At 41.7% G+C, this 14,522-nt stretch overlaps 1 protein-coding gene across 4 annotated transcripts in view; it reads right to left on the reverse strand.

Moving 5' to 3' along the window:
- Positions 1-14,522, reverse strand: part of SI (sucrase-isomaltase) — a 172,594-nt gene that overhangs the window by 131,582 nt on the left and 26,490 nt on the right. For all 4 annotated transcript variants that reach the window (XM_075937869.1, XM_075937870.1, XM_014573793.3 and 1 more), the window contains 5 exons: positions 9,735-9,834; positions 7,658-7,770; positions 5,419-5,544; positions 2,658-2,789; positions 2,349-2,468 (listed from right to left, as the gene is read on the reverse strand). In XM_075937869.1, the coding sequence (XP_075793984.1) occupies positions 2,349-2,468; positions 2,658-2,789; positions 5,419-5,544; positions 7,658-7,770; positions 9,735-9,834 (591 nt within the window). The remainder of the gene's footprint in view (positions 1-2,348; positions 2,469-2,657; positions 2,790-5,418; positions 5,545-7,657; positions 7,771-9,734; positions 9,835-14,522) is intronic.

The raw sequence follows: 14,522 nt of genomic DNA on the forward strand, positions 1-14,522 counted from the left end.
GTCTTTTTAATCTCTCTTCATATGGGACCCATTCCAAACCCCTAATCATTTTTGTTGCTTTTTTCTCAACATTTTCCAATGTCAATATATATTTTTTCAGATGAAGAAACCACATCTGTACAGAGTATTCAAGATGTGGGTGTACCATGGTTTTATATAGAGGCAATAAGATATTCTCTCTTATTCTCTACCCTTTTTAATGATTCCTATCATTCTGTTTGCTTTTTTGACTGTCGCTGCACATTGAGTGGATGTTTTCAAAGAACTATCCACAATGACTCCAAGAGCTCTCTCTTGAATAGTTGTAGTCACCATTGTATTGTACATATAGTTGGGATTATTTTTTCTAATGCGCATCACTTTACATTTATCAATATTAAATTTCATTTGCCATTTTGTTGCCCAATCTCTTACTTTGGTGAGATCTTTTTGAAGCTCTTCGCAGTTGGCTATGGTTTTAACTACCCTGAGCAAATGGTATCATCTGCAAATTTTGCCACTTCACCTTTTACCCCTTTTTCTAGATCATTTTTAATTAAGTTGAATAGGATTGGTCCCAGGACAGACCCTTCGGGGACCCCACTCTCTCCACTCAGAAACTTGCCACTTATTCCAATCCTTTGTTTCCTGTCTTTTAAACAGTTATCAATCCATGAAAGGACCTTCCCTCTTATTCCATGACAACTTTACTTTTGGGCTGTGTCTAGACTGGCAAGTTTTTCCGCAAAATCATCTGCTTTTGCGGGAAAACTTGCCAGCTGTCTACACTGGCACTTGAATTTCTGCAAGAACACTGACGATCTCATGTAAGATCGTCAGTGTTCTTGCGGAAATACTGTGCTGCTCCCGTTCGGGCAAAAGCCCTCTTGCGCAAATCATTTGCGCAAGAGGGCCAGTGTAAACAGCACAGTACAGTTTTCCGCAAGAAAGCCCCGATCGCGAAAATGGCGATCGGGGCTTTTTTTGCAGAAAAGCGCGTCTAGATTGGCCACGGACGCTTTTCCTCAAAAAGTGCTTTTGCGGAAAAGCATCCTGCCAATCTAGACGCGCTTTTCCGAAAATGCTTTTAACGGAAAACTTTTCCATTAAAAGCATTTCTGGAAAATCATGCTAGTGTAGACGTAGCCTTGATGTTTTGGCTAGCTGTTCTTCAAACTCTTTTTTGGGTTTTCTTATTATATTGTTATTTTGGCAAAGTTTATGCTCCATTCTAATTTGCTCACCAGGATTGACTTCCACTTTTTAAAAGATATCTTTTTATCTCTCAATGCTTCTTTTAATTGTTTGTTAATGCAGGGCCCCATCCCAGCAGAAATGGGGCCCAGCAGACCTAGAGCCCCGGACCCAGGCAAGGGGGGGAACAGGTTTCGATCCCTGCCCCAGCTGCAGAATTCCAGGCTGAGGTGCAGTCGGATCCTTCCTTACAGATGCTGAGCAGCTGACGGACCAGACTTGCCTTGGCGCGGCGCAGCTCAGCACCTCGGGAGAGGCAGCCAGGAGAGATTCCCGTGGGAGAAGGGATTCCTGTACCGTGAATGGCTTCCTGCCAGAAAGGGGGGTATGGGAGCTCCAGTGGCAGCTGGTAGTTCCCCAAAAGTATCGCCACAAGCTGCTGTATCTGGCCCATGATGTCCCATTTGCGGGGCACCGGGGTATCCGGCGTAAGACATACAGCACTTTTTCAGTTCTCTTACTGTGTTTTTTAATTTGGGGTATACATTTAAGTTGGGCCTTTATTATGATGTCTTTGAAAAGTTTCCATGCAGCGATGGGCTGCTGAGGTGTTTTTCCCACCATTGGGATGTTAAATTTTGGTCAATTTTGGTTACATTATGGTCTCTATTTCCAACATGATAGTTGTCAGAATACCATTGAAAATCAATAGGAGCTGATTGCCAATCTGTACTTTGTGGCTCAGAAAAATCGCCCCATTTCCCTCCTTTAAACATATAACAGCATAAATAAAAGGGTTAAAAAATAATATATCTTACATTCTTAGATACACTTTTATAAAACTTTTTTCCATCAACTGCTAATTTTACTGAAAATTTTTAAAATGGAGTTTGTAACGAAGGCAGTGTTCCCTGTAAGCTATGTGCTTGGGCAGCCACTTAGGAAAGACTCAAATGCCATCCAGCTGATATACAGAGCACCACAGCTAGCAGCAGCTAGCATGTGTTTCTACTTGTGGTGCACATCCACATGTGCTTTGGGGGACATAATAAAGTTTATTCTGCACCTGAATAGAAAAAATTAAGAGGGAATATTGGCAGTGACCCAATCTTACCTTTTGTGACAACATATATTACTGATATAAGGGGTTGTAATTTGCATCAATAGCTAGTTACCTCTCCAATGAGCTGTGTTTTTCCATCTGGTTCATTTATCCACACTTTCTTGCTCTCTCCTCTGTCATAGGAAAGATATGGAGTATTATTAAGCAGGGGAGTGATGGCAATGGCAGGGTCCTAAGAAAAATAAACACAAGGGAAAGATAGTAAGCTCTTCCACTTTTGAAAAGCATGGCAGAATTAGGCAATAGATATATACAGTACATACAATCTACACAAAACATAATAAACCATTATTGTACACAAGTAATTATTGCAATAACCTTTTTTCAGCAATAAAATGAAATAGTTAAAATAGTTTGTTACCAGTATAATAATGTATTTTTGTCCATGGTTATGTAGGTCCACAGCAAAGTTAGGAAGGTCCTTAAACTTCACTTGGTCATAAGTAAAGTCTTTCTTCTCCTCCATATAGTCAATATCAGTGTACTGAATTTCCTGAAAGATAATGTAGTTCATTTTGTACATTAGAAACAATAGCCTGGGAACTGAGTATTTGATATTATTATATTCTGTTTACTCTGAAACAAGCTTAATGTTTGTTATTTTATTACAGAGAGACAATAAGTTTTGTACTGAACTACCATATAAATTCAATGCGATTTAGGTGCCCAGCTGCCATCGATTTAGGTGCCCAGCTGCCATCTCTGCCTTTTAAGATCTCTCCCTTTACAAAACAGGCCACTGTAAAGGCTGTGCGCCTGACACTGCAGGGAAAGACAGCTCTGTGCAATAACAGGGAATGTGTTGTGGAACGCACTTTGGTGCAGCTCTACAAAGGAGCAGCAAGTGGCTAGGTATTAGCTCTGAGCGTACTACCTCATGTAAGCATATCTCTCACTTTCCTATTTGAAAAATGGGGATAACAGTGCTTCCTTTGTCTATTTCATATTAAAACAGCTTTTTTGAAGAACACTAAAGTGTACTGATTACAACTAGGATTTTTATTCAGCATCTGAGCTTCACTAGACAGGTCTACACAGAAGGCTCATGGATGGCACTAAAATCAGGCCATTTGCGGGAGGGGGGGGGAGGTGCAAAGGGTGCAAATGCACTCCCCTATGGTCTGCCTGAGGGAGGAAGAGAAGCCGCAGACTTCTGCCTTTGCTTGAGCCTGTACTCTGTACCCAGCAGGGGAGGGAGGCTCAAGCAATGCACGATTTCTGCCTTTCCCATGCTGGCCAGAGTACAGCGAATGGGAGGCTCAAGCAAAGGCAGAAGCTCGGCACATCTCCTCCTCCCTCAGAAGTGAGGTGGAGATGGGGAGCTCTGCAGCGAGGGAGTGACCTGTGCCTGACAGACTTGTACTCATTAGGGAACTCAGGCCGATTTCCTAGTGCTTCATATGAAGCAGAGCAGCTCTGCAGCCAAAATAAGGCTGGGTCTCAATGGCACAATCTAGTCCTCTGTGTGGCACAATCTAGTCATGTGTGTGTGTGTCTGTGTGTGTGCGTGCCTCAATGGCACAACCTAGTCCTCTGTGTGTGTGTGTGTGTACCACTCAACACTAATTTTGATAAACATCCAAAAGTTAAAACACGGTTAACGCTATAAAATAATTATTCTATTGTCTATGACAAATCTATTTTTTTTCACTAGGTGATTATTACTACACCTCAACCATCAAGCAGGCATGATTGGTTAAACTTAAGAAAAAAGTGTGATGCATCATCTTGAAAAGTCATAAAGAAAATACAAATCAGTACAGGTGGTACATTAAAGATATCTGGAAGGAAGCATGATAGTGTATGACACTCAGATTTTCATTAGCATCCACTAATTTTGAGTACCTCCATTCTTGGGTTCTCCACTTACAGTCTTAGTTCCTTAAGTTAAGTACTTAAGGACTTTGGAAAGTGGAACATAAGTGAATTAACCTCTCTTTTCTGGAGAGCAAGATTCAAATCTTATCTTGCAGAACACATTGTGAAAAAGTGTTTGATTTTATTCCCCTCTTTTGTCTTACCACAAAAGAGCCACACAAATGACCACAAGTGACAGCCTCCAGTCAAGGGAGGCCCAAGACTAGTAGAATAACATTTGTATGTTTATGTCATACTAAGGCTGCAGTGTAGCACCATTTCTGTGTGGTATTTACACCTATATTGTTCCTGCCAGTATTAAGTTGGCTCAAACCAGTGATTTTAGTCTTACAGTTCATAAAATTCACACATATCTTTAAAAATAATGCTAAAAAGAAAATTCTTGGGCACAAACTTCCCATTCTGATAACAAACTTATTCATTTATGCTGTCGTGATAACTTTTTTTAATTAAGTTTTTCTGGTTTGCCATGTAATTTATTCTTAATAAGATGTAATGACTTCAACAGCCTTTCTACTGTTTAATGTAAGCCCATACATGGAATGGGTGCGAAGGGGAAGGCAGGAACGGCACACTGCCTTAGCCTTCCTCCCCCATGCTCCAGCCATCTGGGGTAAGGCTGGGGGTGACTCCTCTTTCCCAAAGGAGTAAGGCAGAGGACAGGCTGGGCCTCATGCCTGGGTGAGGGGGTAATCAGTCCCAGCCTTCTCCTGGCCAGCTGAAGCCAGGGTGAGGCTCAGGCAGAGCGCCCCTCCTGCCTCTCCCTGGCCAGCAGGAGCACACTTACTTGGTGGAGCATGGGCGTGTGCACCCTTGCGGTCCACATTTACAAAAAAAGTACCCTCCCCACAGAAATTCCTGCATACAGGCCTGAAAATAATTATGCAGACAATGCTTTGAACTTGTGGCTCAGGCTCTGAAGTCCACCCCCATCCCCAACTTTAAAGCCAGAGCCAAAATGTCTACACAGCTATTTTGAACACAAGCCTGAGTTGTGTAGACATACCCTTTGAGCTACTGTAATACAAATAACAACTCTAACCTCCCCCATTCTGACTATCAATTTAACATTAAAAGTCTTAAAAGATTTTGAAGTCTCTATAAGGTTTATTAACAACAGTTTCTATGCTAACAAGAACTGACTTATAATAGGCTACTCTACGATTATAAAAATAGATCCTACTATTATTTATTCCTGTCCGGTTTCAGCACCCTTTTGCATCCCCCAAAAATCTTTTGCTTACATAAGGTATCCCAATTTCTCTGTTTCTTTGTACCACAGCTTTTAACTCATCGAGAGTGCCATAATTCCAGCGACTAAGTTGGAATCCAAGACTCCAGTATGAAGGCATTGCAGGCATTCCTATTAGCTGAAAGTTAAGAAATGAAAATGAAGTTAGTTGTATATGTCATTTGTCAATGCAAGATTACCTATTTCTTTATTTTTCTGAAATTACTTATAAATTACTCTGATAAACATTCAGGTCTAACACTTGAAATCATAACAGATATTACAAAGTTACACTGTAAAGTTTTCGCATATTTAATTTTTAGAACTCCAAAAGTAAATTATTTGAATCAGTGACGATGTGCGCATTTCTAGTACTATGGGACCACATAATCCTGTGGCTCATCTTACCTCCCCACTAGTCCTTATTCTATTTTGCATTCACTTGTTCTTTCCTGTCTTACACTAGACTGTAAATTCTTCAGGTAAAGATTGTCTTTTATTATGTGCTCATACAGCACCTAGTATGTGGGAGCTTTGTTCCTGAATTATGCCTTTGGGCACTATCAGTACAAATTATAACCATAAAAACTATGATTTGAGAAGCAACCAATTAATTATTCGACAGGGATATTAGATCATAAGTCATAAAGACAAACTATAGAGGAAGAATTTTCACTATCAAATGGGTAGCGAGTGTATTTAAAAAAATTGGAGCATATGAGAAATCAGAATTTTAGAACTGTGTTACTGTGTGAAAGTAATATTAATAGAACTTGTGCCAAGATCCATAGACAGACTTAGACTCAGCACTGAAATGTTCCCAGCAGGGTCCAGCTGCCCAGGAGTTGTGAAACTGACAAGATGGCCAACAGCCCATGTAAGTAACACAAGGCATGTCTACACTGAGGAGTTACTTTGAAATAACAAGGCAAGCACCATAGCAAGCCCATTATTTCAAAATTCTTTTGAAATAATGGGCTTATTTCAAAATAATAACTCCTGCTTATCACAGGGCACATCTACACAACAGGGCAAAACTCGAAATAAGCTATGTAATTTGAGCTATACTAATAGGCTGTGTCTACACTGGCATGAATTTCCGGAAATGCTTAAAACAGAATAGTTTTTGTTATAAGTATTTCTGGAAAAGAGCGTCTACATTGGCCACAGATGCTTTTCCGGAAAGGCATCTGTGGCCAATGTAGACGCGCTTTTCTGGAAAAGAGCCCCGATCGTCATTTTCGCGATCAGAGCTTTTTTCTGGAAAAGACTACTGGGCTGTCTACACTGGCCCTTTTCCGGAACAGTGTTCCAGAATAAGGACTTATGCCCGAGCGGGAGCAGCGTAGCTTTTCCGGAATAGCGGCTGATTTTGTACAGTAGAGCGTTGTTGCTTTTCCAGAAATTCAAGGGCCAGTGTAGACAGCTTGCAGCTTATTCCGGAAAAGCGGCTGATTTTCCGGAATAAGTGGCCCAGTGTAGACACAACCTGGGAATACGGGAAATCATCAGTTCAAGTTCTCCCCTCTGCCTGATAAGAAATTTGATTGCGGATCTGTGTTAATGCATCTCTCAGGTGAACGATGAAACCACTGGACTATGGGATAGTGTGATATGGGTCTCCCTCCATCTCTCCCACTGAAGCTGTTCTGCCTTGAATCAAATATCAATTAGGCCACAGAAACAGGGAGAATGATTCTATGCTCCAGTGATTTGTCCAACGTCATCCAGCATTCAACTCCCAGGTCCAGAGCTCTGTCCACTTGGCTACACTGCCTCCGTAAGTTTTTAAAAGAGACAAGGTGAGATTACCTCACCTCACCCTCCTTATATCTCTAATATCCTGGGAGAGATACAGATACAACTATTATAAAATTTCAAAAGGCATTTTATCTTATTTGAGAATATTCTTTGAAAATGATGTTGACCTGAGTAAAGGGAAACCACATAAAAAAATTGCTAACATTGTTTGACCAAAAAATACATTAGCATTATGAAAGCTTTCAAGTAGCACTGTCGGTTTGTCATTGCTAATGGAATCTCTGCACTAGGAGAAAAAGGCCAGGGAACAAAGGGCAGCACTCTCTTTCCAGGCTGGTGTGTGCTATCTTGAAGCATGCATTGAAATATTTCATTGCAATATAGAACCACAACAAATGTGAAATGACTGATACAGATGATGTGATTACATGTGATCACAATATATCAGCACCTACACTATTTATAGCCTGCCTCATCTGATATCAACATACCTTTACATACTCTTGAACAACTTGCTCTGGAGTGTCTCCTAAGAAGATATAAAAATCTAGAATTCCACCAGTTGTTCTGTAAGTTACTGCTGGGGTAGGCTGGAGAGCAAATTCTATCACAAAAGGAATTATAGAGAAAAAGTGTAAAACATTAATTCAACAGTCAATGTATCCATGCAATGTACACATTCAATATAAGTAAGTGAGCTCAGAAAAAAACCCAAGCACATCCTAAATCATGACTTGAAATAAAATGGAGGTTTTGTTTTACTTGACCTGACTATGAGAGAAGACTTTTTCTCATGAGATTTTCTATGCTTCTTCACATGCTCAAAATAATGGTAAGTCCAGACATTTTCTGTATGTTGCTCTAATGAAAAGCAACACTTTGATCCTTTCATTATGTCCATTATCAACTGACCACACCGCATGTGGTCAGACACATTATGATGGATAGAAGGAGAGATGACCAGCATCCTTGGCTAAGGGGTTAAACTCAGATAGCTAGCAAAGGTGTTGTCAAGGTGGGGCCAGGAGAACGAATCAAGACAGTGGCCTGAAATTTGACCTGCATATAGATTCTTTTCCTGCTTTCTTTGGGAGAGTTAAACCAGGAGTTGACAGAGAGAATAATTTAAACCCAGGCAGGATTACCATGCCTCCAAGGAATTCAGGGCATGGAAGTAGACTGAACCAAGAAAAGACTGGGAGTACGTAAAGGGAAAAAGTGAATCTAGACATGATCAGGGTCAGGGTATTTTCTTTATTTTGTGTTTTGGTTTGAACTGCACTGTGTGAATCTATGCCTCCCCTTCCCATTTGCCATCTCAGCATTGTTCCCAGAGATTTTCTGTGTTTTAATTTGTTTTCCTTAGTTGCTCTGTAACATCTAGCAACCAAGTATGCTTTATCAAGTGTATCTTTTGTTTTGTAATAAAAATCACATTTTTAAGGTGATGATTTGACTATTGTGTCCTGGAAGGTACAGGAGATATATCTGTCTATGTGTATTTGCATGCCTCAGACTGAGAGGTCAGCTACCAGAGACTGCTGCTTGTTTTTCCTCTTTTCTTTTTTTAAGCTCTCTTTTGGCAGAAGAGCTTGGGATGCCCCTGGGGGAAAATTCAAGTGTTTGCCCCTAGTTTTAGGGGGGAAAATCATTTGATTGTGGCAGCTACTCCTCCCTACAAATCTGTGCATTTGTGATTCTGGGGGAAGTTTTTGTAACCAATGTCTGTAGCGGCAAGGTATATTTAAAGTCTTTGTGGACCCCCACCTTTTGAACTTGGACTGCCAGAATGAGGAACAGCCCTGACCCACCTATATACAGGGATGTCCTTACCCATATGCAGAATACACAATTGAGTAGGGCACCTGAAAATATGGGGCACGACTGGGTCAATGTCCACCAATCTGCCTCTTCCTATCAAGGGTCTGTGGCTCTGCTTTCTCCCAAGTGGATCTAGTTAATTTAAAAGTAAAAAAGGCTGCCAGACCTATTAGCAGAACACTGAACCTGTTGAAGAGCCACTCAAATGATAATTACACCATTTAACTGGCATTTGCCAACCCCCAGTATATACTGCCAGTTTCTGAATTTCATGTGTTAAGCTATGGGACCTTATTTTAAATATTGCTTTAAAACTATTCCATTAGTCTGTTGCTTAAAATTATAAAATCACATCTCTAAAAACGATAGGTCTGCCTACACAGAATATTATAATCTTCAAAAAGGCTCCAGCCAGGGAAAACCATATTGTGGAACCTTATATGTGATCCTAAAGCTAGTTCTAGAGTAGCCATTGTTCATCTTAAATATATTTAACATTGCTATCTTTATTTTGAGAGAAAGAGAGAAACAAGGGATGAAGAGGAACAGAGAGAGAACACTCCTGCTTAATATTTTTAAATATACTTTTCTCTCAAGTTCTGTATGTACAGTTGTGCTAAAAACACATGCCTGATTCTGACCTTTACATCAGCTCACTTTTTGTTCACTGTGTAGCAATGCAGCAGATAATATTTTAAAATGTTAAGCTGTAGCAGTTGCAAATAGTTACATAGAAGTCTTTCTTACCCATGGCATTACTGTTCATCAAGAACACACCAAAAGAGGCTCCACTGTTATCTTCCAAGCATAAGAAGAATGTGTGAGCTCCATATAAGTTATGTGTGCCCTTAAAAGAAAAGAGAAGGAAAGGAAGTAAATTAAAACCCAATAGATACACACGCTGATACATCTTGAAAAAATCCTGGAAAGATACAAATTTAAATTGCTGATCATACCTGCTTTAAAAAAAAGCACCCTGATATTTTCCTATATTTTTATTTCCTATTTTCTTGAATTTTTCTCCTTTACAGGGATGTTTTCTATTCACCAATAAATGGAAAATCAGTATTCAGACAGTTGCTTAAAACATGCAGATAAAATAGGTAGACAGACCTTTTGATGAGTCTACATGCATCATAATATTTTGTGAGCTATATGTGCACATCCACCAGACAATATATATGTATTCTACGTAAATAAGCCCTTTGTTTTTAATTTAAAGAATTTTAATTGCATTACTATCAATATTTGTTTCTTCTACCATCAGCAATAAAAAGAGCTCCTGAACCGATAATACACTTTGTCATAGTCCTTCTTTCCTGCAAAACAATGCTCAGCACAAATGACATTGTAGATAAGATCCTCAAGAAAGGCAAATCAGTATCACTATTGATTTCAATGGAGCTTTGCTAATTTACACAAGGAAAGTTCTGGTTCTACAGCTCCATCCACCAGTAATCAACGAGAATGCAAATCACAGGCTGTGGAATTAGTAGAGATGGACCCAAACCAGAATCATTTATCTGACTGCCACTTAAATGTGTAAAGAGGCAGAGACATGCCTTGCCCTTCATTTTGGCTTTGCAAAACAAAATCCAAAACTTGTGGTTTTGCTGAGCTGGTTTGCCCATCTCGGGTAATTGGACCTTGTATGTATGAAATCAGCTCATCCTCCCTAATTCCCACAAGAACCAAGAACTTCCAAAGGAAACACATAAGGGGAAAAGTAAGGCAGCAGCAAGGCAGCGTGGTGGGGAAGGAAGACCTGTTCCATATAGCATTACCAATAGACTTGTTATAAATCCCCTTTTCTTCCTTCCTATAAAGGACAATACAAGCCACTACCCAACCCCTTGGTAAATTAAACCAGCACATTAAAGGAATAGGCATGCCTCAGAGTTGGTTCTTCATAATACTTAGAAAAAGTAATTGCTACATTTGTTCGGCCAGTGTCGCCTACACTCTCTACAGCAGTGTTTCTCAACAAGTGGTACGAGTACCCTTATGGGTACCTGACAGAAGTATGGGGGGGGGGGTACATAACACTACTGAAATTTGGAGAAAACTGAATTTTCATTTTAAGTTTTACAGCGCTTCATTATTTTTGTATTTTTTACACCCCAAAATTTCATCACCCACCCGGCTATGATTAAGTTGTTTAAAAAAATGTGTGTCCCTGGCGGTACTTATAATTTTTTTTAAAAGGGTACTTTATAAAAAAAAACCGTTGAGAAACAGTGCTCTACTGTACAGTGGGAGAAGGGCCATAGACAGGCCTTAAGTAGGGATGTTAAATATCAGTTAATTGAACAGTCGGCTAATCTCATGAATTCTTATTGGTTACGCGACTATTCTAAAGTCCCCGGGGGTGGAGCTGGCAAGTAATGAGCCCCGGCCTTAATCCCGAGGAGCTCTTTGCCACACCACACTGCTGCCTTTGTATCCAAAGCAGCAGCATGTTGTGCCATGAGGGAAGCCAGTTTAAAAACCAACTCCCCTTTCAGACTGGCTGCCTCTTGTCCTGTCCTGTTGCCTCTGATACAGAAGCATCAGCGCGGGATGACAGTAGTCCCTGTCTGGGGGGGGTCTGACCTCTGGACCTGGCACGAGCCAGAATGGAGCTGGACTGCCTGCCTGCCTGGCTCCGAATACACTTTAAATGCAGAGCCACAGCAAGGGTAAGTCCCAGACCAGGCACAAGCTGAGACTGTGCCGGGCTGCTAGCCAGCCTGCTAAAAATTAACTGGCCGGTGGCGGGGGGGATGCATTTTAGTCTATTAGCATTCACCTGTAAGCTTTTGCTTATCAGTTAATCAACTGCACTATTACATCCCTAGCCTTAAGATCTCGCTATGGCCTGGTTTGCTACAGTTAACACTGGCTGGCCTTCCCTTGCCTCTAACTAGACAGAGAGTTAGGACCAAATCTTTTAATGGTAGTTAGGTGCATAATGATATTTTGAAAAGTACCTAGGCCCCTTAACTTCCACTGGTGCTTCTGAAAGTACTTTTAGAGACCTATATGCATCTTTAGGAGCTCAACACCTTTTAAAATCTGACCCTTAGATCCAGATCCACAAAATGACTTACATGTCTAAGGCCCACAATTAGGCACCATTCTGGCATACAAAACCCCTGCTTATCTGCCATCTAACCCTGTAAGTGCCTAAAGTCACCAGACCCTTACATTTCCACTGTAGAAGTCCCGTAGGTACTTAAGTTTCTGCCTCTGGGAGATATACTACTGCCTCAGGTGGGCTTCCAGATGCCTCTCTCATGTCTAAAATCTATTATGATCCACAAACAAGGTGGAGATAGGTATTGCCCTGACAATCTTGCCTGATCTAGAAATTGTGCTCACAGAAAATCTAATCATACACAAAACAGCTGAGGAAGGGGAAAAGAAAGAGGTTGCCGTATAATAAGCTCAAGCTCAGCAGGTAGAGCACTGGGCTGGAATGTGGGAGACCCGGTTTCAATCCTCTCACTCTGTCAGAAGTTTCCTACCTGTAACTTCTGGACAATGGGATATTCTGAGGTGAGCCTCTCTCAATCTTTTGTTGCTCCACTTTGTATTGTGTAGCTATTTAAATGTTTATTGGCCCACAGAAGCAGTGAGCGTGACTTTACAGTCCAGGGACACTCACCTGAAAGGTGGGAATCTCTATTCAAATCTCTTGGCAAAGTGGAGAACTGAACTGATATTTAGCAGGGGATTCAGCACCAACCGGCAACCAGCTCCTCTCCTTTCCCCCCACTCCTGACCACGGGTGGTCTCCACCAGCCAACTCCTCCATCTCAACTCTTCCCTCCCAGTATCTCCAGAACAGCGGTTCTGGATCAGCGGTTTCGTGGCCTCCAGGAGGTATGGGGAGTGACCGGGGGAGGAATGGGGACAGGACAGAAAGAGGTAGGGATGGGCCCTTAAGGGAAGGGATGAATTAGGAGCAGAGCCAGGGACTGAGTAGGGGCTGAGCACTCCCAGGGAAAATTAGAAGCCAGTGCCTATGAACTGGGATCTCCCATATCTTGATAAATACCCTAATCATAGAATCATAGAATACTAGGACTGGAAGGGACCTCAAGAGGTCATCGAGTCCAGTCCCCTGCCCTCATGGCAGGACCAAACACTGTCTAGACCATTCCTGATAGACATTTATCTAACCTACTCTTAAGTATCTCCAGAGATGGAGATTCCACAACCTCCCTGGGCAATTTATTCCAGTGTTTGACCACCCTGACAGTTAGGAACTTTTTCCTAATGTCCAACCTAAACCTCCCTTGCTGCAATTTAAGCCAATTGCTTCTTGTTCTATCCTCAGAGGCCAAGATGAATAAGTTTTCTCCCTTCTCCTTATGACACCCTTTTAGATATCTGAAAACTGCTATCATGTCCCCCCTCAATCTTCTCTTTTCTAAACTAAACAAACCTAATTCCTTCAGCCTTTCCTCATAGGTCATGTTCGCTAGACCTTTAATCATTCTCGTTGCTCTTCTCTGGACCCTCTCCAATTTTTTCCACATCTTTCTTGAAATGCGGTGCCCAGAACTGGACACAATACTCCAGTTGAGGCCTAACCAGCACAGAGTAGAACGGAAGAATGACTTCTCGTGTCTTGTTCACAACACACCTGTTAATACATCCCAGAATCATGTTAGCTTTCTTTGCAACTGCTGACTCATATTTAACTTTTGGTCCACTATAACCCCTAGATGCCTTTCTGCCATACTCCTTCCCAGACCGTTGCTTCCCATTCCATATGCGTGAAACTGATTGTTCCTTCCTAAGTGGAGCACTTTGAATTTGTCTTTATTAAACTTCATCCTATTTATCTCAGACCATTTCTCCAATTTGTCCAGGTCATTTTGAATTATGACCCGATCCTCCAGATTAGCCGCAACCCCTCCCAGTTTGGTATAATCTGAAACTTAATAAGAGTACTTTCTATACCAATATCTAAATTGTTGATGAAGATATTGAACAGAGCCGGTCCCAAAACAGACCCCACGGAACCCCACTTGTTATACCTTTCCAGAAGGATTGTGAACCATTAATACAGGCAGTCCCCGGGTTAGATACAAGATAGGGACTGTAGGTTTGTTCTTAAATTGAATCTGTATGTAAGTCGGAACTGGCGTCAGCCGCTGCTGAAATTGATCAGTTCCAACCGCGGTTGAATCTGGATGCCAGTTCTGACTTACATACAGATTCAACTTAAGAAACCCAGGCGTCCCCAAGTCAGCTGCTGCTGAAACTTATCAGCGGCTGATTCCAGGAAGCCTGGGGCAGAGCAACTCTGCCTCGGATTTCCTGTAGTCAGTGCTGGTCAGTTTCAGCAGCGGCTGACTTGGGGACGCCTGGGGCAGAGCAGCTGGGGTGCTGCTGGGTTGCTCCAGTAGCGTGGCTCCTCGGCGCTACTGGAGCAACCCAGCAGCACCCCAGCTGCTCTGCCCAAGGCGTTCTGATTCAGCCGCTGCTGAAACTGACCAGCAGCGGCTGAATCAGGATGCCTGGGGCAGAGCAGCTGGGGTGCTG

Source organism: Pelodiscus sinensis, chromosome 10 (assembly GCF_049634645.1).
Source record: "Pelodiscus sinensis isolate JC-2024 chromosome 10, ASM4963464v1, whole genome shotgun sequence".
NCBI lineage: Eukaryota > Metazoa > Chordata > Testudines > Trionychidae > Pelodiscus > Pelodiscus sinensis.